The sequence below is a fragment of the Sorex fumeus genome, unplaced genomic scaffold (assembly GCF_029834395.1).
Source record: "Sorex fumeus unplaced genomic scaffold, SorFum_2.1 ptg000187l, whole genome shotgun sequence".
Taxonomy (NCBI): Eukaryota; Metazoa; Chordata; class Mammalia; order Eulipotyphla; family Soricidae; genus Sorex; species Sorex fumeus.
In genome coordinates, this window is record NW_026606244.1 from 936820 (window position 1) to 963750 (window position 26931).

General features: G+C 51.7%; 1 protein-coding gene across 4 annotated transcripts in view; it reads right to left on the bottom strand.

The window, feature by feature from the left end:
* Positions 1-3421: 3421 nt before the first annotated feature.
* The window catches only part of EBF1 (EBF transcription factor 1), a 400167-nt gene continuing 376657 nt past the window's right edge, over positions 3422-26931 (bottom strand). For all 4 annotated transcript variants that reach the window (XM_056107979.1, XM_056107978.1, XM_056107977.1 and 1 more), the window contains exons 12-16: positions 13086-13151; positions 12473-12650; positions 11577-11756; positions 7841-8035; positions 3422-4169 (exon numbers count right to left, since the gene is read on the bottom strand). In XM_056107979.1, the coding sequence (XP_055963954.1) occupies positions 4138-4169; positions 7841-8035; positions 11577-11756; positions 12473-12650; positions 13086-13151 (651 nt within the window). In that variant the 3' untranslated portion in view covers positions 3422-4137. The remainder of the gene's footprint in view (positions 4170-7840; positions 8036-11576; positions 11757-12472; positions 12651-13085; positions 13152-26931) is intronic.

Here is a 26931-nt window from a genome sequence, read left to right on the forward strand (position 1 = left end):
CACAGCACAAGTATGTCAGCGGGTGCCACCAATGCTCACGAGACAGTGGCGTGACACCCTATTAGCTCTGGCCATCAAGTTTCTGCGGGTCTATGGCCTATTTGCTGAGTTTTCGAAGCATTTTACAAGCATCATTAACCTTATCATGTCCAATAATTGCAGAAAGGGACGCGCAGGACTGCAATCGGAAGGACTTCAGCGTCAGCGGCCGAGCCCAGCGGAACAACTTTTGCGGGAGGACGGATGCGGTGAGTGCTCGCTCGTGGATGGTTTGACTTCAGATAAATCGTTGTTTTTTTTTTTTTGTCCACCAGGGAAAGAGTCTCACCCCCCACCTCCCTGCTCCCACCCCCCACCCCCACCCCCACCCCCATCCCCATCCCCATGGGACTTCAAACCATAGATCATAGGGGAATGGGCGTTCACACCTGCCTCCTCACCAATGAGCCAGGGCACATAATTAATTGACCAGAAGGCTCACTGGGATTAATTAGCAGCTGCATGCGACGAGCTCCGTTCAGACTTGTAGCGGCAGAGGATGGCCTTCTGCAGTAGCCAGATCCGGGATGCACAATTAAGGCACGGCAGGGGGAAGAAACTCATCAACTGGGCTAGAACTTTGGCTTCAGTGAGGCAGTCCGGGGTGTGCGTGGGTGCGCGCGCGCGCGCCTCCCGCCGCGGCCAGCAGAGGGCAGCAGTGCGCTGTGCCTGGTCCTATTTGCATCCCAGATGAGCCAATCCCTGGGGAGGTGGGGTTGGGGGAGGGGGAGGTGGGGGGCGTTCAGTACCTCCAAAGGTGTCCCGGGACCACCCTGACGCCTTTGCTCTGGGCTGAGTCACGCATGCACCGTCGTTTTGGTTTTCTTTTTTTTTTTTTTTTTTGGCTTAAGGTGGGATTTGGGCTCATCTGTTTTAGAGAAATGAATACACAACCAGGGGCTGCCGTCACAGACAGGAAGTAACTTTAATTAAATACTGTGAAAGTTGAAAAGTTTTTACAGCTTGACTTTTTTTTGCCAAAAAAAAAATTATAACAATCTCTACAGTAGTTAGGTTCTCTAACAATTGAACTGTACAGTGTGTGTCTATTCAAAAACGTTTGATAAGAAGGTGAAAGCTTAATAGATTGAGATGACTTTAAGCTGCACCCTAAGAAACCGAGGGCTGGCCACACCGCCCAGTCGCCCAGTAGCTCTATGGTTTTTTCCCCCAAACCTGAAATCTCAATTGAATTCTCACTTCATTTTGATTTTTCCTTAATAATTAAAGCCATATTCTGTATTTGGTGGGGGCGGGGGGGGGGTGAACATCTTGGACGGGTCAATATTTTGTGTAGAAGAGAGAGAGGCTGGTCAGTGTCTTTTTTTTTTTAACTCATCAATATAAATAGAAGCAACGAAACACAAATCATACACATTTTAAAGGCTCTTTGGGCTTCCAAGAAAAGTTCGAACCACTACACATGCTGATAGCTTGAGTGTCCTGTGTTGTCTGGGCATGCGCCGGACCCCTCACCGGCTGACCGTTCCTTCACCAACAGTTAAGGGGATCACGACAAAATATGGCTTTAAATTGTATACATATCTTCAGGCAGCGTTCCCACACCGATTCAGACAACCTTTCCGAGTACCGAGAAGCAACGCGTCCATCTTGCTTACATTTTCCAGTTTTTATTGTTATTATTATTAATCATCATTATTATTATGTCCAACCATGAAAAATCAGCTTTTCCTCCCCGCCGGTCCCTCCCTCGGCTCCCCTCCCCCTCCCGCCCCAACCCATAAAAATTCTCACTCTTGACAGTCTAGTGAAAACCATTGCAAAATTCATATGGGGACATGCACAGTGCAGCATTGTTGTAAATTTCTTGCTCTGCTAGAAAAAGTTACATTGTCTTAAGGTAACAAAACAGTTCTTTTGTGCTTTTCGATTTCTTTGTTTTTTTTTTCTTCTTTTTTTTCTTTTCTTTTTTTTCTTAGAATGTTATTGATGACTGACAGTTCTGGTGCACAGTTACAATGTACAAGTGAAATGAATATGATTTGCATTGTTAAGGCATCCAATCTGCTGGTTTATATTTATGTGAAAGACAGAGGAAATATACAAGCAGACTTAAGAAAGAAAGTATGTTCATTGATTTCTATGAAGTTTCTCCCCCGAAATTTAATGCACAAAATGCGTCACTCCAAAGGGAGAGATCCCATGCATATTAATAGAGTAAAACAGCATTAGGGGTTTTTTTTGTAAGCTTCCAAAGCAAAGGATACATTTTTTTTTTAATCTACAGAACTAAATGCTACAAGAATAATATGCTACTATTTTTTTTTTTGCCATATACTGGAAAAAACTCCTTAACTTACAAATAATACAAAAATAGACAATGGCTTTTGGGTGGAAATTTAAAAAAAAATTGAAGCATGGTTTAAAACAATACTAAAAATAACTATAAATGAAATGTTTAAAAATCACATTGAAACAGCTAATACAACTGTAAGTGGACAAACAAATCCGCACTTTCACATAGCAAACATACACAATAAAATAAACTGGGGTTGGAGGAAAAGGAAGAAGGGAGAAAGCAATGTACAAATTCCAAAGATAAATACATTATTTATATGGATATTTTACAAAATCCTCTTTAAAACAAAAAGCCTTTTATTTAACTTTGCAAGTATGTGCAAGCTAAAGGTAGTGAGCTTTTTTTTTAATCCTTCGCAAAAAATGCAGTAAAATCTTTTTGTGGTATTGAAAAACTGTTTTAAGACATAAAATGTATAAATAGAACAACAACTTTGGCAAAAAAAAATCACAAAAAATCTACAGTATTTATAACTACATACAAAAACACAACAGCAAAGGAAAAAAATATATATCAGGCAAATGCATCCTCAGAGCCTTGCTGTATCTTCACTAATTCTTATTTTTAAGAACACTTCCCAGTTAATAATCAGGGCCCAAACTCCCATAAAACCGAAACGTAGATTGTGGAGGTCTCCACCTTCTTCGCCTTGCTCCCTGTTCACTATAATTCGCAATTCCAAAGCACTTAACCTGTCCGTTCGTTCGCTCTCTTCCGTGAGGAGGGTCGGGGTCAGCCCGGACAGGTACCAGCTCCTGTGGGAAACTGCATTGCTGGGTGAGCCTCAGGAGGGGCCATTGCAATGAGGAACCTTGGCATGTGGGTGGGGTTTGGCCAGGTCAAGGGGAGGGCATTCTGGGGGGAGTTCTGGGCCTGGACCATGCCCTTGTCCACGCCCCCTCCACCACCCCCGGCCCCCTGCCATGTCAAAGGAGCATCTCAAGCCGGGATGTGGGCCTCCAAGCTCTCGCGAGGCTTCCAGGGTTGACAGAAGTAGGAGAGAGTGGTCTGGGGTTTAGTCTAGATCTAGAGGCACTGGAGTCTGGAGTCAGGGTGAGGGGAAGGTGATCATTCTCTCGCCTTCCTGGAACTTTCCAGGCTGCCCTGATGACTTAAGACAGGGAGGTAAGTGCGAGAGGCGCTTGCAGGCCAGGGGGGGCATGTCAGATATTGGAAATGCACGGTCTGAGCTAACTACCATGGGAAATGCTTTAAGGCGCAAAAGCCGACCCTTTTAGTTTTCTAGAAAAAATCTAACTGGCATTCCTATTCTGTCCCATACAAGCTTTTTTTTTCTCGAACTTTTTAAACTTTTTCCTTTTTTAACCATTTTTTTTGTAAATATCACCACTTCATTCTCCCTTTACACAGCTTTGAAAACATCATAAATTAAAACACGGAGTCTTATTTATAGTGTCCCTTGTATACAGCTTTACGGTTTATAAAAGACAAATGATTGTGGAGTTTTAAGCTTTAAAAAAAAAAGAAAGAAAGAAAGATTTGCTTTTATCGACACAGAATAAATATATTCCCCCACCCCCCTCAAAAAAAAAAAAAAAGCCTGGGAGGTCCAACTTTCACCATCACCCTGCGCTTGTAGACCCCTTCCGATTTCAGTATTTGCAAGGTCGGTGATGTTGTTTGTTTAAAAATCTGCAGTTACTGTGACTCTCTTTAAAAGGCCTGAGTTTAAAAGTTCCACGCTGGGACTTGTATCAGATTACTCTCTGTGGCAGAATCCAACTTCTTCATTAATAAAAGTTTCTTCAAGGCAATTTTCACATGGGAGGAACAATCATGCCAGAAATAGCTGCAGAGAGAAGAGAAGACAGAGAGGCATCAGTGGTCCAGCCTCCAAGGGATGCGAACCAGGCGGCAGAAAAAAAGATGCTTGGGCAAAGGTGCTCGCCCCGACTTCTGGCAGGGAGCTAGGTGCTCGCCAGGCCCCTCCCCCGAAGCAATCGCCATCAGCCCCCACGTGCGTGCGTGTGGCAGGCGCAGAGTTTGGGTACTGCCGGGCCAGTCACCAAACCTTGCAGGATGGCGAGGATTTCCCCGTGGTGGCTCTTTATTTCTCCCTCCTGCTCCATTTCCAAGCGATAAAATAGAACAGCGCCACCCGATGGCCAGCAGCTCTTACAGAGCACCAGAGGCCTGGGGGGAAGCCGTCAGGGGCCCTGGGGCCTGGGGTGGGGGTGGAGGACCCAGGCTTTGCCCCACTGGCAGGCTGTCTCTCCGGCCTCCCCGTCACTCTGAGGTTCTGTGCTGACCCCTCAAAAATGGGCACGTCCCTTGGGCTGGAGTGATAGCACAGCGGGGAGGGCGTTTGCCTTGCACGCGGCCGACCTGAGTTCGATCCCCAACATCCCATATGGTCCCCTGAGCACCACAGGAAATTCAAGTGTAACCCAAAAGGCAAAAAAAAAAAAAAAGGCACGTCCCTGGCAAAGAAAAAGCTGGAAGCATATGCCATGTAAGGGTGGGGGGTGCAGGGAAATTGATTTTGGGGTGATCCAAAATGTTTGTGCTTGGGGCTGGAGAAATAGCACAGTGGGTAGGGCGATTGCCTTGCACGCGGCCGACCCGGGTTCAATTCCCAGCATCCCATATGGTCCCCTGAGCACCACCAGGAGTAATTCCTGAGTGCAGAGCCAGGAGGAACCCCTGTGCATCGCCAGGTGTGACCCAAAAAGCAAAAAAAAATGTTTGTGCTTGAAGCCCACCAGCAACCCAACCCCCCTCTGCCGGAACCGTCTCTTTGGTGACAGACTGGGAGACAATGGCCGTTGCAAGGGGGCTGTGGGACATGACCCAGGGGGACCCGATTCTCACTGTGTCCCCAGCACCAAGAACCCTCTTGGACAGGGCCTACTCTTCTTCCCAGCCCCAAGCTCTGGGAGAAGGTGCCTTTGGGGCTTTTATTTATTTTTTGTCTGTTTCTTCAATCCTCCCAATTCCCCCTAATCCTGTATAGCAGGCCCCCTGAGGGGGGCTAGGGGAGACCCCCGGCCTCTCCTGCTCTCCCTCCTTTGCCCCTGACTTTTTTTTAAGGAATTAAAAAAATAGTATTTCGCCCAACACTTTTTCCGTTAATTTTTAAACCCATCTGTATTCACAAGGAAATTTAATCCACATGTTTCTGATTCATTTACACGTAAATCATCTGAATGTTGTTTTGCAAGAACCGGATTTTTTTTTTTCACAGCCCCAAAGCTCCTGGAGTTTTTTAATTTTTTTTTTCTAAAGCCTTCCTAAGCCATTTTTCTTAGAAGCAGGAAATATCTCTTGCCAAAAGCAGACCAATTTAAGCCCCCCAAAGATCAGGGGCCACTTGGACGTGAAGCCTTCTCCCTCCCTCCCCCACCCCTAAGATGTGTACATCCCACCCAGCCCCCTAGCAGTGGGGAGGGGACAAAAACCCAGCCAGAGACGCCTCTCGGCAGCCAAGCCCCGCACCCAGATGGCCAGAAGTGTCCCCTCAGCCAGGGTCTCTGTGCCCTGGTGCCTTGGTCGCGGGGCCTACAGCAGGGCTCGACTGAGGGGTCCCTATGGGGAGTGGGGGGCAGGGGAGAGGCAGGCCAGCTTCACAGCCGCCGCTGGGGCACGCCTGGGGGTGGAGGGACAGGAGCTGTTTTCCTTCTCTCTGTGCTGCAATGCATGAGGTTGCTTATGTGGGTAAGAGGCAAGGGTGCCGGAATGTTCCAGAAGGGCTTGCTGGCACTCGGACTTGCCCATAGGGACTTGCTGGCTCTCAGCAGATTTCCATGACGGCCCCGTGGGTGGGTGGGTGCCAAGACGTCACGAGGTCAGCGTCCCTGTACCGTCCAGCACCCACGTTTGGTGAGGCCAGGGACTGAGGCGCGGGTGGGGGAGGAGAGGGCGGTATTGCTGTGACCAAGGCGCTGGGCAGGGCAGGGGGGCTTCAGCCAGTCCGGCTGGGGGAGGGTATTAGCAGGGAGCCAGCCCCTGCTGCGTGCCTTCCAGCCTGGGCTGGTGTGGCTATGTGCCCGCCCAGCAGGGCGGGACACAGGCAGGGGACAGCCTCCCCTTGATGATGTCCTCTGGGACCTGGGACAGCAGCGGGACCCTCCATGCCCAGGGCTGAACTGCCCAGGCCACCCTGGGCGGTGATCCGGGCAGACCCTCATGGAACAGTCTGGGGTCGGCGCTGCCAAGGGCTTATCTAGGGTAGGAACAGGCCGTGTGTTAGAGCGCCTTCTTTTAATTCGAAAGGCCTTTCCCCAAAGTCTCCGGGGACGTTACTTGGCCTGGAGCCTGCCGAGATGGGTTCTGGGGGTGGATCAGTGGTGAGGAAGAGGGGGAGGGGGGTCTCTCTCTCTCTGGAGCCGCTGGTGAGACTCTCCCACGGAGGGAAGTGGACATTGAAGGGGGAGGGGCATGGGCGTGCAGACGCCAGACGCCTGCACCCTGGGGCACCCTACAACTCAAGGTGACCACATAAAAGGAAGTCAAAGGTCACTATAAATATCTAAGTCTTGGTGCTTTAATTAGCATCATAGCACTGTCCACCTGTTCATTGATTTGCTCGAGTGGGCATCAGGAATGTCTCCATTGTGAGACTTGTTGCTACCGGTTTTGGCATATCGAATACGCCATTCGGGGAGCTTGCCAGGCTCTGCCATGAGGGTGGGATACTCTCGGTAGCTTGCCGGGCTCTCCAAGAGGGGTGAAGGAATCAAACCCGGGTCGGCCGCGTGCAAGGCAAATGCCCTACCCACTGTGTTATCACTTCAGCCTGCTTTAATTTAGCACTGTATAGCACTGTCCTCCCGTTGATCAACTTGTTCGAGCGGGCCCTTAGTAACATCTGCATTGTGAGACTTGTTGCTACTGTTTTTGGCATATGGAATATGCCCCGGGGAGCTTGGCCAGGCTCTGCCGTGCAGGAGGGATATTCTCGGTAGCTTGCTGGGCTCTCCAAGAGGGATGGAGGAATCGAATCCAGGTCGGCCACATGCAAGGCAAACACCCTACCTGCTGTGCTATCACTCCAGCCTGCTTTAATTAAAAAAAAAAAAAAGTTGACTAGTCTTATCCTTTGTCAGCGTGGGGTGTTGAGTTTGGGGTGAAGGGGAGGCCAGTTTCAGGGTGAGGCCCCAACAGGGATGTTGGGTACCCATTCCGCTCCTTGCACCCATCTAAGGGAGGAGGGACAGAGAGAGAGACGGGTTTTCAAGAGGGCTTAGAGGAATCCCAGAGAGGAAAGGGGTCAGCCGGCACCAGAGGAGGGCGCAGACAGGTTCTAGAGCAGAGACTGTTAGATGCTGGGGTCCTGAGTAGGAGGAAGAAGCCGCCCTGCACGCCCCTGCTGTTTTGCTTTCCCTCTCTCCCTTTAGAGCCCATGTCCCCTCCTGGCCCCCTCCCTAGTGGCAGAGAGAGGATGACAGGCCAAGTGTGCAGAAAGCAGCCCTCAAGTCCAGGTTCCAGGTGGGCTCCAGGACCCGGGGGGGCAGGACCTACCTTGCAGGCTGTTCCCATTGGTGCTGGTACAAGTGGGCGGCGGGGAGGTCTGGGGTCTGACCACAGGCGCGAAGGCGCTCTTCTGCTTCACGGCTGAGACCATGTTGGCTGGTGAGAAGGAGAAGATGCCGGTGGAGCTGCTGCAGTTGGACGGGAGGCTCGTGGAGGAGGCCATGGTGGGGCTGGAGGGCACAACTGGCAAAGGCAAGGGGGCAGGTCAGCGCGGCTGGGCAAACCCCCCTCCCACCCCTGCAGGGATGCTCCGTGTCCCCAGCGGCCTCCTGCGTGTGCACTGCGGTGGGTGGGGCCGGGAAAGAGATGCGCCCCCCTGAGAACTGGCACCAGGAGGAGGGAGGCACAAAGGAACAGAGAGGGGAGGGAGAGAGAGACGGGGGAGGAGGAGAGACAGAAAGGGGGGGGAGGGAGAAAGAAAGAAAAGGGGAGAGAGAGAGACAGAGGAGAGAGAGGAACAGAAAGGAGAAAGCAAGAGGAGAGACTGAGAGCAAGGGGGAGAGACAGAAAGAGGGTGGGACAGCATCCAAAAGGAGAGAGAGAACAAGAGGGAATGCCCTGCCACAGAGGCAGGGTGGGATGGGGGGTGGGGGGATGGGGGCGGGAGGGATACTGGGATCATTGGTGGTGGAGAATGGGCACTGGTAGAGGGATGGGTGTTCGATCATTGTGTAACTGAAACCCAAGCACAAAATTTGTAAGTCTTCAACTGTACCTCATGGTGTTTCACTAACAAAAATAAAAAAAAGAGGGTGGGAGAGAAGAAAATTGGCTGCCACAGAGGCAGGCGGGGTTGGGGGTGGGGGTATCCGGGGACACTGGTGGTGGGAAATGTCCACTTGTGAAGGGACGGGTGTTGGCACATCGTATGACTGCAACCCCATCATGAACAACTTTGTGACTGTGTAGGTTCATGATGATTCCATTTTAAACCATTAAGAAGAAGAAATGGCATAGCACCAAATAGGGGCGAAGGGAAGCCAGCTTCTGTGGGGGAAGGGAAACCAAGGGAGACTTCTTGGAGGAGGTATCAGGAAAGCATTCCAGCCGGAGCCTTAGGCTCCAGCTAAGAGAGGAAAAGTCAGTGGAGGCCCCTCTAGAGGACGAGGGCTGGGCGCTCTCCTTGACCCCTCAGCCTGCCTGCGCGCTCATTCTGACAAACCTGGCAGTTTTTGGAGGCAGATTTCACACAACATCTGCTGCATTCAAGGGCAAAAGTTTCAGAGCCTCTCCTGTCTCCTGGGGGAGAAGGGAGGAACCCCTCCCTGTGTTTTGCAGTGCTTTAAATCCAGTCCTGGGCATGCCCTATTATTTTCCACATTATTATTGTTAGCACTGTCCTCCCGTTCTTCATCGATTTGCTCGAGCAGGCACCAGTAACGTCTCACAACAAATTGTGAAACTTCTTGTTACTGTTCTTGGCACATTGAATACGCCACGGGTAGCTTGCCAGGCTTTGCCATGCGGGCGAGATACTCTCGGTAGCTTTCCGGGCTCTCCAAAAGGGGCAGAGGAATCAAACCCGGGTCGGCCATGTCGGCGGCATGCAAGGCAAATGCCTTACCCACTGTGCTATCAATATTATTATTATTATTTTGCTTTTTGGGTCACACCTGGTGATGCTCAGGGGTTCCTCCTGGCTCTGCACTCAGGAATTACTCCTGGCGGTGCTCAGGGGACCCTATGGGATGCTGGGAATCGAACCTGGGTTGACCACATGCAAGGCAAACACCCTACCCACTGTGCTATCACTCCAGCCTCATACATTTTTCTTTTTACGTTGTAACATGAACTGTGGCTTTATCCTTCACAGGAATCTTGGGGTCTCCCTCATCTCCGAGTCGTGGATAAAGCACAAACCTCTTACTTCGCTTGTGGCCCCTAAGCTGCCTGGGATACTCACGCCAACATCCCTCTGAAGCCTTCACAGTGCTCCCTGGGAAAGGGGTGTTGGGTGTGGCATGAAAGCCCCCCACCCCGGGGTCTTTGCCCTAGACCTCCACATTGGCATGGGACTGAGTATCCTGGGGTTTTCGCAAACTATACTTTTTCTTTTAATGAGACCTGCATTTTTATCCATCTCTTAGGATTTGTAAATGGAAAAAGTGCGCTCAATAATAGCACCCATTTAAATTGCAAAACTCCTGCACTGGAGGTTTGATTTTTAAATATTCGTAGACTGGAAATCCTGCTGGTTCACCAAGGAAGGCAATTAATCTCCCTGGCAAATGCGATCATTATGTGTATTTAGGGGTGGGGGGTGTGCAGGGGGTGATGTCCAGAGGAGGGGCTGAAATACAGCCGGGTGGGCCCATTTGTTAGGACGTTATTAGTCGCCAGCCACCAGCTCGGAGAGGGTGCGCTCTTCCCTGGAAATGTCTTATTTTATATTTTTTTAAAATGCTGTTTGGAATTTTTCACCATGAGTGGGTTATGAATAATTAAGTATGACGGAGGCAAAAATTCAAATCAGCTGGGCTTTGTGCTTATTGTTTTATTTGCATTGAGGCAGATAAAACCGTCCCATCTGAGAGCCCGTTTGAGAATTTAATACTATATTTGTGAGCAAGGAGGAAATCAATTAATGGAAATTAAATGTTCGAAGTTTCGCGGTCTGACAGCTAACCGCCTCCGTCGGATCTGCGCGGGGGCCCGGAGCCGCGGCACAATCCCAGCCCCGAGATTGAGTTGCTACCATCTAGCAATTAGGTTATTGATTTAATTAAGCATGCCACCTTTTAATTTTCAGGTCATGATTGAAACATTCTCAGATGAAGGAGCTGGGAGAACAATGAACCGACAGATCTATGGAATTGACCTCTCCAGAAATCCAACTCGGAGACTCCCCCCAGATGAGGCAGGTTCTCGGTGGGATGGGGCTGGCTGGCGATTACTGGGGGGCGGGAGTCCTACGTGCCCTATTTGCTATAAATTCCAAACCAATAAAGGAGAGAAGCCCAAAACTTCTCGTCCACCGAGCATAAAATTTTTCACCCAAAAGTAAAAAGAGCCAGGAAGATCCTATTCGTCTTTCACAAGTCCACAACCACGATGCCGACTCACTCAAAACAAACCGAAAACAAAACAAAAGACTATTTTCAACACCACAGCACTGCCGTTCTCCCAAAGTCTGAGAGCTGAGCCCCCTTTTTTTACCCAGGGGACGGAGACATCCTTCCCTGGGTCCAAGCGGAAGTTGGTCATCTGTGAGGCGGACAGTGAGGGCAGCCCCTGAAATTCTTCCCACGCACACCCCCTCTCCAAGCGCCCCGAAACGGCGTTAAGGCCTGCTTGAGACCCTCTGAAAACTTTTTTTTCCCTCGTGGGCAAATATTTGTGAGTCTTTGGATCTTGTCAGGTCTGGGGGTGGGGTGGGGTCTGAGTTCTTGTCCAGTAGATCCCAAGTTTAGAGGGGAAAATAACCCCAGCACTGGGCAAACTGGGTGGGTTGCTGACATGGGGAGGGTGGGACAGGAAGCTTCTGTCCTCAGGATGGCCCCCAGATTGAATGATGTGACTTCTTGGGGGGTGAGAGGACAAGCCCCCATGCCTGATTTTATGGGGACCCCGTGTTCCTCACAAGGGGCAGTGATGTTTAAGTGCTCGGGAGAGTTGGAGGGGGGCAAGGCCTCTGTGGAGCTCAGGCTGGAACCCCCTGCTACCCCCCTACAGATACACAAGCAGAACATACATACGACACACACACACACACAGCCCCACTTACTGGCATAGGGCGAGTTGGCGGCAGAGCCGTTGAGGAAGGTCGGGGAGCCACCCAGGTTGGACATGGCCGCTGTGCCGTATCCGTTCATGCTCGTGGTCACCGAGCTGTAGTTGGACTGCTGGGGTGTGGTGCTGGGCACATAGCCGTGGGGGGACACGCTGCTGGAGTTACGGGTGAAACCTGGGGAGGCAACGGGGAGGAGAGAGGCATGAGCCAAGCTGAGGGCAGTGGGTCCTGGCAGGAAGAGGTGGCCGGGGCTGGTGTGTCCCCAGGAAGGAGCTGCAGAGGGTGGGGTAGGGTGGGGGTGATTCATGGGTGCCGGCAGCGGGGCCCACGTCGTGATTAAACTGGGAAGTAGCAAAAGGCGCCTCTCCAGGAGCTCGTAAATACTTGGCGGGGGCCCCCGAGAAGTGGCGGTGCTCAGCCTATAAATCATCATTTGGGAGCACCGATAAATCCGCAGAGCCGGGGATGTGCCGGGACTTCAGGGGGGCTCATTTCCTGGGTGGGGAGCCGTGCTTGGGTGCTCGGAACTTTCATTCCAGCCCTCTCTGCTGTCCGTCACTCATGGTTTATGATGGAGAGTGAAACGGGGCTGTGTGGGTGTGTGTGGTGGGGGGATGATGGAGAGGGTGTCCGCAGGCACCCATGCCCGGGACTCCAATTCCCTACAGTGGGGACTCAAATACCCACTAAAAACTTTTTTTTGGAGGCGACGGGGGCCACCCCCGGGGGTGCTCAGGGCTCCCTCCTGGTGGGTGGTACCTGGGGGAACCCCTCGGGGGGAGGGGCCAGGCCAGCACCTCTCACCCCCTGCTCTTGAAGTGCTTTTGCTGGCTTGCAGCACCCCGCCCCCAACCCCAGGACCCGGGCTGGGGGAGGAGCGGGTTGCTCACCCTGGTTGGTGGCCTGCGATGCCTCGGACACGTTGACGGCCAGCTGCCCGCTGAAGGAGTTGACGCCCATCATGCCCGCGTGTACCGACGTGTTAGTGAGCGCCGGGAGCTGGCTGTGGTTGCGGGGCACGCTGTACAGGGCCTCGGCGATGTCGGCCGCCCTCTTCAGGATGATCTCCTGCCGAGGGAGCCCCCCGCATCAGCCCTCCGTGTGCCAGCGGGGACCCCCACCTGAAGACACCCCTCCCCCAGAGCTAGCTTTGGGCAACAGCCCCTAGGCCCTCTCCAAGGCCCACAGACAGGGACTCTGGGGGTCTGTCCCCCCGCCCCCAGGCGTCAGGGCGTAGCTGATGACCCCCAGGGACGCACAGATAGTACCGGGGCTCGGACCCTCAGCTCCCTGAGCCCAAGAGGCGCAGTGGGGCCTAGACCTCGTGGAAGGAGGTGGCCCCGTGTCCCCCTCTCCCGCACTGCCTGAGCAGGAACAGGCCATGCCAAGGGGCTTCCAGGTGGGTCATTCTCCTTTTCATCACAGCAGGGACCGAGCGTGTCCGGGGGTGGTGGTGGGGTGGGGGGGAGGCTGTGGGCTGAACCCCGGCGCGCGCCTGCTCACCTGGTTGTTGTGCGGCATCCCGTACAGCGCCTCCACCAGGTCCGCGGCCCGCTTGAGGATCACTTCCTGGAAGAAAGCGGAGGTGGGGGAGGGGTGAGGCGGGCAGGGCGTTGCCAAGGTGGGTCCACCAAGGGGGCAGCTCTGGGAATCCTAGAATGGCATTAAATCCTCCACCCACACTCACGCATGCGCGCACGCACGCACGCACGCAAGCGCGCGCACACACGCTTCATCGAGTCCAAAGGTGAGCAAGTATCATTGGTCCAGCCAGATAAAACGTGTTTCTCTCCCCCTCCCATTCCCCCCTCACCCGTCGGCTGCCATAGGACGATAAAGCACTCATATGTTTATTACTGAGTACAACTGCGAGGTCATTTACCAGATTACTACAATCGATGTCGCCCGTGCGTGTTATGAATCCCTAAGATGTGTTTATTCTGCACTTAATTGCTTATTCCAGGAACCACGACCTTATCAGACGGGTCACTTTCCAGGGATCGCCAATCAATCTCCCGCAACTCAGAAGCAGGGCGCAGGCGACTTCTCTCCTTTCCGCCCCTGGCGTGGCAGAGCTGCCCTGGTGCGTGGGTGTGTATGGGGTGGAGGGAGGCGGTGTGCAGTAAACCCCCAAGCAGAGGCAGTCACTGTTGGTCTCAGCTCCCAAGAAAGGCATCTCCTGCCTTGGGAAGCTACAGGCCATTTCTTCCCTCACCACCCTTGGCCGTCTCAGTATTGTCTGCCAGTTCCCCTAAACGGGAACACGTCTCATTCATTGCCTCTCACCCGAGATCTAGGTGGCAGTCAGAGAAAATCTCTCCCGCCCCTCTGTGCCTGTGTGTGTGCCTCCCGCCCAGCTAGACACGCTTCCATTTTTAGCTTGCACACTTATTTCGAGCGATATAGGGCGCTCGGCAAAAACCTGTGTGTGGTGGGAATTGTCATTCTCACTGAAAGAAATCATTCCCTCTTCATCCCGCCCTAATTTATCTGCAGATCCGCTCGTATTGGAGTGGGACACATATCCTGCAGTCTAGTCTACAAACCACACAGATAACGGCGTGAAGGATCAGAGGTGATTTGCAAGAAGATATGTTTACAGTGGTTTTTTTTTTTTTTGGAGGCAGAGGGTGGGGAGACTGTGGATGAAAAGTTTCAAAAGGAAGCTTAACTTGAAATATTTTATACAATAGCTTTCTGCCCGAGCCATGGTGCTGTTCACTTTTCATACGCTGTAGACTCCGATCGGGGATATAATTGCATTCATTTTGCTGTCACCATGGCCTCTTCAAAAATCCTTGCACAACTCTTGAAATGACAAGCTTTTAGATCCATATTAGCATTTTTTCCCTTTTAAACTTGCTATACTATGAGATAACAGAGTTGTCATACTGCAGTCACCACTTATGACACACAAAATGCCCTAAATTCAAAGATGAGATCAAGGGGTTTTCAGTTCTTGATAAACATTTACACTTCCCTTAAGCTGCTAGACCCCATGTATAAAACATTTTTTTCCATAGATGTGGAAAAGCATTATGTAATCAATGGACTCAGGATCTGAAATACTTTTTTTGGGGGGTGGTCGTCACACCTGGCGATGCGTAGGGTTACTCCTGGCTCTGCACTCAGGAATTACCCCTGGCGGTACTCAGGGAACCATATGGGAGAATCGAACCTGGCTTGGCCGCGTGCAAGGCAAACGCCCTACCTGCTGTGCTATCACTGCAGCCCCTGAAATACTTTTTTTTAAAGTGTAAACTGCAAGGTAGTTTGGGATGTTTCCGTTTGCTCTGTGTTCTGGCCAGAGCAGGCAATAGACAGTGGAAACCCATTCACCGGGTGTTGCCAGCTCTAAGACCTCAATGCTTAACCCCTGGCTGTCAGGAAAGGTTAAAACAAACCAAGAATGTCAGAACTTCTTGACGAAGCTCTGACTTCCCGTGTTCACACCACTTCTGCAAAGAAACATTTATGCTGGCATCAGGGCCCAGTCGGGATGGTGAATTTCTCTCCCTTCCTTTTAGGAAACAAACAGAAGTCTCCTGTTTCTCCAGTGGCCAGCAGAGGTGCTGCTGGTGACTGCCCCGGTGGTCCTCGCTCTTGGGACACCCCCACACTGACTTAAGATGCATGCTTCCGGTTTTAAGGATAGGAGGGGGAAGAGAGACGCTGGGTACCAGCAAAAGTCCCATCGATCAGCGTGTCTGATGTTATTTGCGGCGATTAAGGTGTTCTGTGTCGTGACCCACCTGCTGCCTTCTTTCCTCATCCAATTCCTTATGCTCTCATCACCATGGAACGCTTTAAGAATAAAGGCGGTGGCCTTGCTTCCTAACATGGGACACTGCTCCCACCCCCCCTTCCACTTTGATCCAAGAACCAGCACATGCTCTCCATCCTTTTAAGGGCAGTGAGCTAGGATTTCTGGTTGAAAAATGCCCTTAAATGACACCCTCACCCCTTGAAAGCAGAAAAAGTAGTTCCGTGCTGTACCCGCTCTGCGGGCCTAAGGGACACCCCACACCTGGGCCGCTGGCCCATGTGTTTCTCTTGGTTATTTCACTGCAAACAGAAGGGAGAAAGGAAATTTCTGGCTCCTCTCTGAGTTAGCGGTGGACCTGCAAGGTGCTTGGATTTCGGTGACCAGAAAATTGCTCTCACCTCTGTGTCATTACGCTCCCCGTGAACTAGCCCCAAGCGTGTTTGTGTTGGGGATCTAATATATTGCCTTTCAATCAGAGCTGAGAGCCACTGAACACACAGACAGAACATGACGAGCGGGTCAGGAAAGCAATAAAGATTTTACAGAGCTGTCCAAGGTGCTAAATTTACTCAATAATGGGTTTGGCACCATAGTGTTAACCTCTCATTTACTACCAGTTTGAGGGACTAAATTGAAGTAGCCGACTTCATTTACCTTGAAATGTATATTTTATGACATTATGTAAGTAGATTGAAAGGGCACTGCAGTTTGAACAATTTAAAGGCTCAAGCATGTTTAAGATGAAACTTGAATATTTATTGTATATTGCACTTAAAGTATATAGAATGTTAAAATGTATTGATTAAATTTGTAAAAGGCATAATAAAAATGACAGGCCATATAAAAGATGGATGCCTTTTATCATCAAATTGATAGTGTATGCCATCTCTTTCGTGGTCACAAGTGTAATTTTTTTGCAGTTTTATATGGTAATTTGAAAAATCTGTAATTTCACATTAGGAAATGATTGAGTCTGGGATGTTAAGGGGGAAAAAAATTCCCATAAGGGAAAGAGCTGCTGTTTCGTATCATCTTTTGTCTCTAATAAAGTCGTCTTTCTGGGGGGAGTGATATTAGGAGTTGGCACCGTGTGAAGATCCTTTTATTTTAATACGCAACTTTAATTATTTCTGAAAAAAATAAAAAGAAACAGAATAGGACGAGCATTGAATTTTTCAGGCATTTGTCGGGAGAAATTTTTCTCTTGTATCGTTTTAAACATATCCCTGCTTGTAACTGAAAACACCAGGCTACAGATCAGGTTCTTCCCAGATAATTAATCGTATCTTGGATCAAAAAGAACAACAAAAAAAGGAAAAGCAATCCCATTGGAAAATTCAGACAAGCGCCAGGGTTCTAGCCGCCCAGAGCAAAAGCCTAGAGTCCTAACAGAGGAAGTATCTGTTCCCAGCCCTGACTCAGACAGTTTTCCTGCTTCTGGATTTTTCTCTTAAGGAAACAGGAGATGCCCACTCCATAAATGCAAAGGCACGTCCTTGCCCATCCCTCCCTTCACACTCGTCAAACCTGATTTTGCCAGCGATGACCACAAGAGCTAAGGTCTGAAAAGAAACGGGTGGGCACAACACCACAAGCCCACAGAAACCCTGGGGCACCAAAGGGGGGAGGGGACGGGGGGGGCCCAGACCCGGGGCCCTGCCATGGTCATGGGCTTGGATGCTGACGGTTAAGGTGACAGATGCACAGGGATCGAGCTTAGCTTTTCTTCCCAGGCCACGGCCAGATCAATGAGCCAATCACCGCTGATCTGATATTGTGCCAGGAGTTACACGGTCTCCCCAGAATTAAGGCCCTGTGGGGGAAGAGGGGCCAAGTTCCCCGTCTGTCTGGCCCACCCCCTGCTCACTGCTCGTCCCCCCTCCCTCCTGGTCCAGCTGCCTGCCTAGACATAAAACGCTGTGGTCCACAATCGCCTAGTTTTCAAGGTCTTCCTTCCCATCTTCCAAAGGTGCTGTCCCCTTATTTTTTTCAGGCAAGAAAAAAAAAATGAGCACACACTCCCCCCCTCCATGGAAATCTACTTTGAAATGACCAAACTAAAAGCACCTCCTCTCCTCCCCCACACTCACACAAACACACACTCATATACACTTACACAAGCATACACACAACACTCACACATATATGCTCTGAAGTCTGGTAAGGAAGTTCTGGGACAGCAACAGAAAGGAAAGCTGCCCTGACTAAGGGGGGGGCACAAACATTTTAGGGGGGCTGAGATGAGGCCACTGCAGCACCCCCAGGCCTGGGAATATGCACACGCACCATAGCACTGTCCTCCCATTGCTCATCGATCTGCTCGAGTGGCCACCAGTAACGTCTCCATTGTGAGACTTGTTACTGTGCTTGGCATATCGAATACGCCAAGGGGAGCTTGCCAGGCTCTGACGTGCAGGCGAGATAACTCTCAGTAGCTTGCCGGGCTCTCCGAGAGGGACGGAGGAATCAAACCCGGGTCGGCTGCGTGCAAGGCAAACGCCCTACCCACTGTGCTACCACTCCAGCCCAGGGAATCTGCATTCTGGAAAATCTGCTCTTTCCTGAGTGCTGAGGCCAGGTCCTCACCTCTCTTTCTCCCTCCCATCCCCCTGCCCGAGACTCCTGGCTGACCATGCCAGTCTCCCCCCTTCCTCTATTCTCCTCCAGCATGTGAGCCAGCCACAGGCCTGCAGAAATTCTTGTGAAAAAGCTGCTCCTTAGAGTGCCACTGACCTCTACAAGTGCGTGTGGGATTTACCTGAGGAAATGACAAAAAAAAAAAAAAAAGTCCATTTGCCCTGCATAAGGTTTGAAAACTGGATCTTCTCTTTGGCCCTGGACTTGTGAATCCAATATCAAAATCCCCGTAGGTTAAAAGTCTTGCTCACGGTGGGGAGTTATTTATACCAATTTAAAAAAACAAACAAGGGGCTGGAGCGATAGCATAGTGGGTAGGGTGTTTGCTTTGCATGTAGCTGACCCGGGTTCGATTCCCAGCATCCCATATGGTCTCCCGAGCACCGCCAGGAGTAATTCCTGAGTGCATGAGTCAGGAGTAACCCCTGTGCATCACTGGGTGTGACCCAAAAAGCAAAAAAAAAAAAAAATTAAAAAATAAACAAAAACCATTCATGCCCTCTTTCTGGCTGGTGCATGCTTACATTTTAATTCTTTGATTAATACGATGAATCGTGATGGGTATAGGCCTGTCGGGTGACAGTCCACAATGAACACGAGGTTGGTCGTGCTCCACACTTTGGCGGTTTAGATCAACTCTCTGCAGCCCCCTTATAAGAAGTCCCGCTGGGCACCGGGCAGGGCAGACAAGGACCATGCAAGCTCCTTGCCTCCCGTTTTGTTCAAGCTGAAGTTGAGGCTCACTGGCATCCCTGGGAGGCCTCCCTTTAGATACCAACCTGAGATGTGCAGTTAAGAAGCTCAAGACTCCCGGGCATGGGGCTGGAGCCATCATACAGTTGGCCTTGCATGCAGCCGACCCGGGTTCCATCCCCAGCACCTGCTAGGGTCCCCCCCGAGCACCACCAAGAGTAATTCCTGAATGCGGAACCAGAAGTAACTCCTGAGCATCGGCGGATGTGACCCCCAAAAAAGCCAATTTTAAAAATCAAATAAAAAACAAAGGATTCCGGGCACAGCAAGTGGGGCCTTCTGGGGCGAAGAGGAAGGTTGTGTAAAATGCCCAGTTCTGAGCTAGCAAGCCAGACGTGCAAGGGGGAGATGGCCTGAACAGTTTCCTAGCAAAGGCAGGCTCACCGCAGCCAGCTAGATGGGCACCCCCTCCACCAACCCCACCTTCAGCTGGTGTTGCAGAACCAGACCCAGCGCTCCCTGCCCCAGTCAACGGAGACGCCCGGCCGGCGGGCCCTACCACTGGGAAATGGGGTTGTGGCAAGAAAACAGGAGCCACCCCCAGCTGCCTTTGGGACTGATCAGAGGTTCTGTTTCCCCAGGGCGACTCCCAAGAAAGACTCTCAGCCAATCAGCCCTGACTGAGATACTGCATCTAGCCCTGAATGAGATACTGCATCTAACAACGGAATCTGCAGCTCCCTCGAAGGCCTACTACAGGCAAGCAGCTAGGGGTCGGGAGCCTTGAGGCCCTAACTCTGTCCCCACTAGCTGCTCTCTCAGAGTCTGGGAAGGCCCAGAGGCCACCAAACCAGGGCCAATTAGTTGCAGGCTGCTTGCCCGCAGAGCTGGATGCGCCGATGCAATAAATACTAGTTGTGCTGAGAGGTATTTCTGCGGAGGGTAGTTTTCTATCCCAAGCGCTCCCTCTGTGTTGATTCAGCCAAATGGAAAATTCCACAATGGTAGGCTCTGCATTCTCAAAAATCAGAGAATGAGGGCAGCGAGGGGCGGAGGGAGAGCAAACCAAAATAATACTCGAGAACCGTGTTTAGTTTCGCATCCTCTGAGACATTCCTCAGATTTTTCAGCTTTCTGGTACCATGAAACTTCTCGAAATAGAGCATGGACCTCACCGCGGCGGGTCTGAAATCCTTGGCGTCACACTTGAAACGCTCCCCCTCGGAACTGCTGACTGGCCAGTGCCCCTTAAACTTAGCATGGGTGTAATTAAACATGTTTCTCCTGAAAGGGGCATTGTCATTGCGGCTAAAGGACCACTTTGGAGTAAACGGAACTGTGAAGGAGGGGCCAGAGGAGGCGGAGGTAGCAAGTGGTTATTTGGAGGATGCACAAGATGCCAGATGCGGTACAATGTTACAATTCTATTTTACAAGCCACCAGGAATCAAGTTTTCCGGGTACTTCGTTTCCTAAGACACAAAAGGTGATGGAGGCCCAGGGAGTCTCCCAGCCCCTAGGAGGGCAGACTTAACAGAAAAAGGAAAAGGAACCACACACCAAAACACCAAGCCGAACCACAACCAAAATGCAGGAATTTCTAGAACAATGAAATGAAACTCCAGTGGGAGTGATAGCACACCGACCTGGGTTCGATTCCCAGCATCCCATAGGGTCCCCTGAGCACCGCCAGGAGTAATTCCTGAGTGCAAAGCCAGGAGTAACCTCTGTGCATCGCTGGGTGTGACCCAAAAAGCCAAAAAAGAAAAAAATAAATGAGGCTTTGGGGGTGGGGGATGGGGTGGGTACTGGGTACTAGCCCCATAGCTGTCCAGTCTGAGGATGATGGGAAAATTCTTCCCACCTCCAGACATTCTGAGAGGGGGTTGGCTCCGAGGCTGGGATGCTGCCTTTGTTAGGAATCCAGGAGAACTCCGGAAACATGAGTGCAAGCAGGTTGTTCTCCACGGCTGCCCTGAGACACCCTAACTTCCATGATTGACTTTTACAGTGGGAAGGGGAGAAAAAAAAGCTGTTTGCAGGCAGCTGTTACTGCCTGAATGGGGTGGGGAGAAAAAAAAATCAATGAAAGCGAAATGAACAAGAGATTTTGTCTGAGTTGCAGCTAATACCACTAAAGAGCTATGGATATTAAAAGGTCAACAAATAAATTAGCCAGAGTGTTATGAAATGAATGATTTGGCTTATAATTTTATTGAGTGAAAATTGTTCTCTGCCTATTAGACCAGGTAATTTTTATCTGGTGCCTCAATTACTGTTCCGTAAGCAATAATATAGTTGTAAGAGCTGTTGGTTCGATCGCGTGACCTCTGAGAAGGGTAGGACCGCTGCCTTTACTATGATGGATCACTGAGCTGGGGTTTCCCCAGGTGCCAGCCCCCCGCCCCCTCTTCCTGCAAGGGGATCTCATAAAAGAAACATTATGGCTTGATTCATTTTACCAAAATGTTCGGCTTTTCAAAGTGTCAGCGGTTAAGTATAAATTGTGTGCCCAGGTTTTACCCGAAGAGTTATGAGCTCGGTTACCTCCTGCCGATCTTCTCTAAATGGTGTCACGGTAATTGGTGAATGGGAGCCTTGGGGAGGGGGGAGGGGGTGTCCCCACCACAAACCCAGAGAGAAATGGTGCCCCCCCATGCCCGCGCCCTGCTTGCAGGCTCGGTGCTGGGCCGGGTCACCTCTGACCGAGGCTTCTGATTCCCGGCTGTCGTATTGTTACTGGCTCCAGACTCAGCTCTGGGTTAAGTCCTGCTGCGTGTGGCCTTGGAAATCGACTTTCTGATCAGGATGAAAAGTCTCCGCTTGAAGAGGAGGCTGTGGGCGAGGTGTCTTTTGCAGGGGTCGCTGGGAAAGTCAGTACATGAAACAAAACCCCCTTAAAAAAAAGAGAGAGAGAGAGAGAAACCAAAAAAAAAAAAAACTGACTGCCATCAAAATTACCCTTGAAAATGTTTCAGGCAGTTGGAGCCTGGGTGCTTAGGAGCACAAAAGCCCAAACTTCTCTCCCTGGCTCAGAATAAATCCCTAGTTTGGAAGTGAAACGACCACTGGGTGAACAAAGACCCATTGTCCCGTGTCCAGGTAAGGATAGGGACAGCCTGTGCTGGTCACCCAGAGTCCGGCCAGCCAGAGCGAGTGATAGGGACCAACTGGGACCGGACTGGACTCTGAGGGTATTTACGGCATGAAGCAAAGCCGAGTGGTATGGTACTGCAAACCATAATGCCTCAAAGCACAGAGAGCGAGTAAGAAGGAAACTGTCTGCTATATAGAAGTCAGGGGTGTGGTGAGATGTATGTGGGAGGGAGATACTGGGGACATTGGTGGTGGGAATTGTGCACTGATAAAGGGATGGGTGTTCGATCATTGTATGACTGAAACTCAAACATGAAAGCTTTGTAAGTGTAGCTCATGGTGATTCAATTGAAAAAAAAAGTCTTGTTTGCTTCTGAAATTGCATAATTACCTCCCACTCACCTCCTTGGTTGGTGTGTATGTGTGTTGGTGGGGGGGGTCTTCCCACCTTAATCTGAACAGTTTCCTCGAGGCATTACAGCCAGTCCCGAGTGTAAGCGCGACTATACCCGTCTCCAGCCTGCTGGGCTCATAACTGCTCTGAGTGGGGCAGAGAAGGACACGCCCAGGGGAAGCATCTGTCTCCGGGCTGGGTCTTGAAGGACAGACTGCATGGTGGGAGGCCGGCCAGGGTTGGTACCCAGGGCCCCTACCTGGATGCCTCCTGGGACAGAGGAGTGATGACCCTCCATGACCCCTGCCAGCGGGTGAGAGAGGGAGGCAGAAAACTGCCGCTCCCTTAGCCAGGGCTGATGGAAGTCCCAGACCTCCGCCGGCCAGTGGTGGCCAGTGCTGGACCCTAACTCCCTTAGCTGTCCTCTTCTGGGCCTGCGCACTTCTCTGGGGAAGCCCACTGGGAGCCCACCGGATCCCTTAATACTATTCACTCTGAGTCTGCCGGCTCAGCTTCGGGGATGCTGGTCAGACCGGCCTGGTGGGGCTGTTCCCACCCCCCACCCCACCCCCCACAGTTCTTTCTCTCCATTCGGGGGTTCTGGCAGGGGTCCCACAGAGCTGGCTTCGGTCCCTACTCTGCCACTTACCGGCAGGGAAAACACTGACCACTATTGGCTTCCCCTCAAGGCTGGGTAAAACACTGTGCCCAGCTGAGCGGACAGCAGCTGCTTAGCAAGCAATCCCCCCTCCACACACACCAGCCCCCAGCAAGGGTATTGCACTGTCCTCCCATTGCTCATCGATCTGCTCGAGTGGCCACCAGTAACGTCTCCATCGTGAGACTTGTTGTTACTGTGTTTGGCATATCGAATACGTCACGGGTAGCTTGCCAGGCTCTGCTGTGCGGGCGAGATACTCTCAGTAGCTTGCCAGGCTCTCCGAGTGGGGTGAAGGAATATAACTGGGGTCGGCCAGGCCAGCTGCGTGCAAGGCAAACACCCTGCCTCTGTGCTATCGCTTCAGCCCAAGGGTATTTCGAGCCCACTTATTTCGAGCCAACTCCAACAGCCAGGCTGGAACCCCCAGGACCCCCGTGTGCCATGACCTTGGTGTACCATGAACTTGGGTGCCGTTGGAGATGCAACCCCGTTGGCCAACTCTCAGGGAGCAGCTGAAGGGAACAGCCTGGGAGGAAGCTGGCTGTGGGCCTCAGTTTCCTCCTCTCTTAAATGGGTGCAAGGGGGCCAGAGGGGGAGCGAGGGTTCGATTCGTGGCATCCCAGAGGGTCCCCTGAACACTGCCAGGAGTGATATCCTGAGTGCAGAGCCAGGAGTAACCCCTGAGCATCACCAGGTGTGGCCCCTATCAACAACAAAATAAACCAAATGGGGGCTGGCAAAGGAATGATATGCCAAATAGCTTACAGTGAAACAAGCCTGCCAGGGAGAAAAAAAGAACACTCTAGGAAGTGAGAGTCACACCTTTGGGCAGGAGGTGGGTCATGGGGAACCACATCTACACACATTTCTCTCCCAGGGGAGGCCGAGCCCTGGACTACAGAGAATTCCCAAAGGGAACATGCCTGCAAGTTTTCAGGCGGGGGGGTGGGGGGGGCAGAGTAGAACCCGGTAGAGTTGGCTTATACTGGGGGTCCCAAGAGGACAGGCACAAGGACCCCAAGAACTGACCATCCCCTACGTGATCTTTGGAGTTACAGAGACCTCCAAAAGTCTAAATAAATAAATAAATAAATCCAGAGACAGCGAGAGCCTAGGGCCGTGGGCTGTGGGGTTCCTCTCCCGGTGGCAGAAGCCCTGAGTCAGTCCTTCCAGCTATGCCAGCGAGTGGCTACGCAAAGATTTCTGCTGTGAATTTCCAGCGACGCAAGTTTTCGAATCCCCGAGATCGACTCTTGCCTAAAGACTCCGACAATAAAAGCCTAATTAGAACCCGCTGCAGACAGGCCGCTCCAAGTTCTCTTTGGCCCCAGCTCTGTATTTAGGATAAATCACTAAACACGAGGAAGAAGAAGAAGCAGAAGAAAGCTCTTCAGGGAGGGTGACTGGGTGCGGGGAGGGGGAAGGAGGGGGTCTCATTTCTCCACTGAGCAAAAACAGTGCCTGAGAGTCGGGTCGGAATTTCAATGTGGCGACGGAATCGAGCCTGAACAGCACTTGGCACGGCGCAGAGCGTCGCCGAGCCACTAACTGGCTGATTTACTAAATTATTATTAGATGAGCTTTGCTGTTCCAAATGGAAGTGCAGTCACTGTCTTCCTTCATGGTGTGTTCAAATTGTTCTGTGTTTAAATATTCAGCATGAGGCTAATGCGAGCTGACGAACTGAGACTATAAACATTCACTTTCAATACAGATCGCGCCGCCGAGGAGATGCAACATATCACGGGGCCCGCAGAGGTGAAAATGATTTATGCGCCAGGATGGCTCTGCCTCTCTCCCCTGCTCCGAGGGGCCTCTTAATTAGCCCGGGGCTGGAAATGACGGTTCCCACGCACCGGAAGGGCGGGCTCACGGCTCCTGACATTCGCTGAGAGGCCGCTGGGAGCACCCACCCCCCATCCCCACCCCTCGGGGCCGGCTGGGTCCCCGCGACACCTACAGTTTCAGGTACCTCTGCCCCTTTCCTACCACTGTTTCCCCCCTGCCCCCCACCAAAGGGTCTCCCCACGCCCCCGGAATCACTCTGGTACCCCCCTCCTGACACCTGCTGGAGTGAAATGCACCCCTCTGCTCCGTGGACCAGTCGGAGCCTCCCCTCCATCCCTTCCCCCCTCCACACACACTCAACCCTTCCCCTCTGAGGGCAGTTAGAGGCAAGCACTTAAAATACTGTGATCACTTACAGTAGATTAGAATTTTTTATTGGTGCCGTGTTGCCATAACAACATGAAGACAGCAGATGACTTAAGCGGAGCTTGCAAAGCACAAGGCTGCTCATCTGGCAGTTAAAATGAATCCAGTTCATTTCACAAGTTTCCCATATGGACTCTTAGTGTATGGTAATGAGGAGGCCATATGGTGAGGGAGATGCTCAGGGAACAATTGGGTTCCAGGCCGGGTGGGATGTGGAGGGGGAGGGAGGGGAAGCCCTGGGTGAGGGTCTGGCGGGCCCGCGCTCGGGGTCCGAGGCAGGGTGGCGGTCCACTTGGGTTTCTGCCTGGGCGGGGTGGGCGGGGTGCCCTCGGGTCTCTTCGCCCCACGTCTCCGTACGTGACGTCGCCCGCACGGCATGACAGCCATCTTGCCAATTTTGCCATCTCATTCATCACCAACTGTCAGCCGTGTTTGCAAATCTGACTCGCAAGATCTTTTAAATGTGTTGTTCTTAAAAGGCAACCGTACTAAGTTTTTTAGACAAAGTGCAGGGAAATTTAAGCACTTGTGACAAGCGGAGACATTAGCAGTAATCATTTTAAAAACACTCGCATCTTTGGCCCTCGTGTTTAGCTGTAAATAATGCTAGGATGTATAAAAGCTTTAAAGTAAAAAAAAAAAGTAATAAATACTTTTTTTTTTCATTACGATTTTTTTGTAAAGGATGAAAAATGCAGCGAGCCAGATGAGGAGTGTGCGCAAGTGCGTGCTCTCCGTGGCCAACGTATGGAGACGGATGGCGTCCGCGCGCCTCGCTGCTAACCAGGCCGGGAGCCGGCTCGAGACAGAGGCTGGGAAGTCAATTCTGTCGCATACATGCTTCATAAAAGATGAATATAAATGCATTAGTTAGACACGGTGAGCTAAATTAGAAGGTCAGGCAGGGCTGGGAGGGCTGAAAAATCACACCACCAATGAGTGTAATTACTCTTTTTTAAGTCTATTAAGTGGTGTTGTTCTATCAAGGCTCAGGGGTATGGGACATGAAGAACAAGATAAAGTAATGTGTATTTATTACTCCCACAGGATCAATTTACCAGATATTTTCAGCTCCATAAAGCAAAATACACAAATGCCGCCTTTGTTACTTTTCCTCAAACCGCGTGATTTTCTCTCAAAACAGTGAGCCTGGTGCTGGGGGGATGAGGAGCGGGTGTGATGCATGTGGGGGGGGGGGGTCCCCAGGCCCCTGCCGGAGGGGACCTGGAGCAGGATGGCAAGGCCATGGGGCACGAAAGAGAAAGTTCTCTTTGGACACGGGGTCTTTGGGATCAGGGGTCCCCCACTGGCCAGAGGTTTGGTCCATCAGAGCCAGGTGGTGCCCGCTGGCCAGTGACCAGTGGAAGGATATTTGCTGTATGCCAACAAGCCCACCATCTCCTGCAGACTTGAGACCCTGGATGGGCTGCAGTGCCCAGGGCTGACACCAAGCAGCCCCTCGTAGCACCCCTCAGCCCCTCGGTGTGAGTGGGGTTGCCCAGGACTGAGCCCACCCAGCACGCAAACGCAGCTGCCCGCAATCAGTTCCCAGAAGTGTCTCTCCGAGCACATGGAGCGGCACAGTGCGCGGGGTGGGGGGGGGGTGGGGGGTGGGGGGGGAGATGCAGGGGACCCCCCGAGCGCCTGCAAGGCTTGGCCACACTCAACTGCCTGGTACTCTGGCAGGCCAGGCGGGCCGTGCTTGAGGCCTCTGAGAGTGGACCTGGGGTCCTCCAGACCCCCACTTCTCCCCTCGACCAGCAGTCACCCTGCCCTCCCGCAGGCTGGGGGGTCACGAACCGAAGCAGCCGCCCTCCTCCTCCTCTTCCTCCCCTTCCCCCTCCTTCACTTCCTCCTTCTCGTCCTCCCCCTCCTCTTCTTCCTCTTCT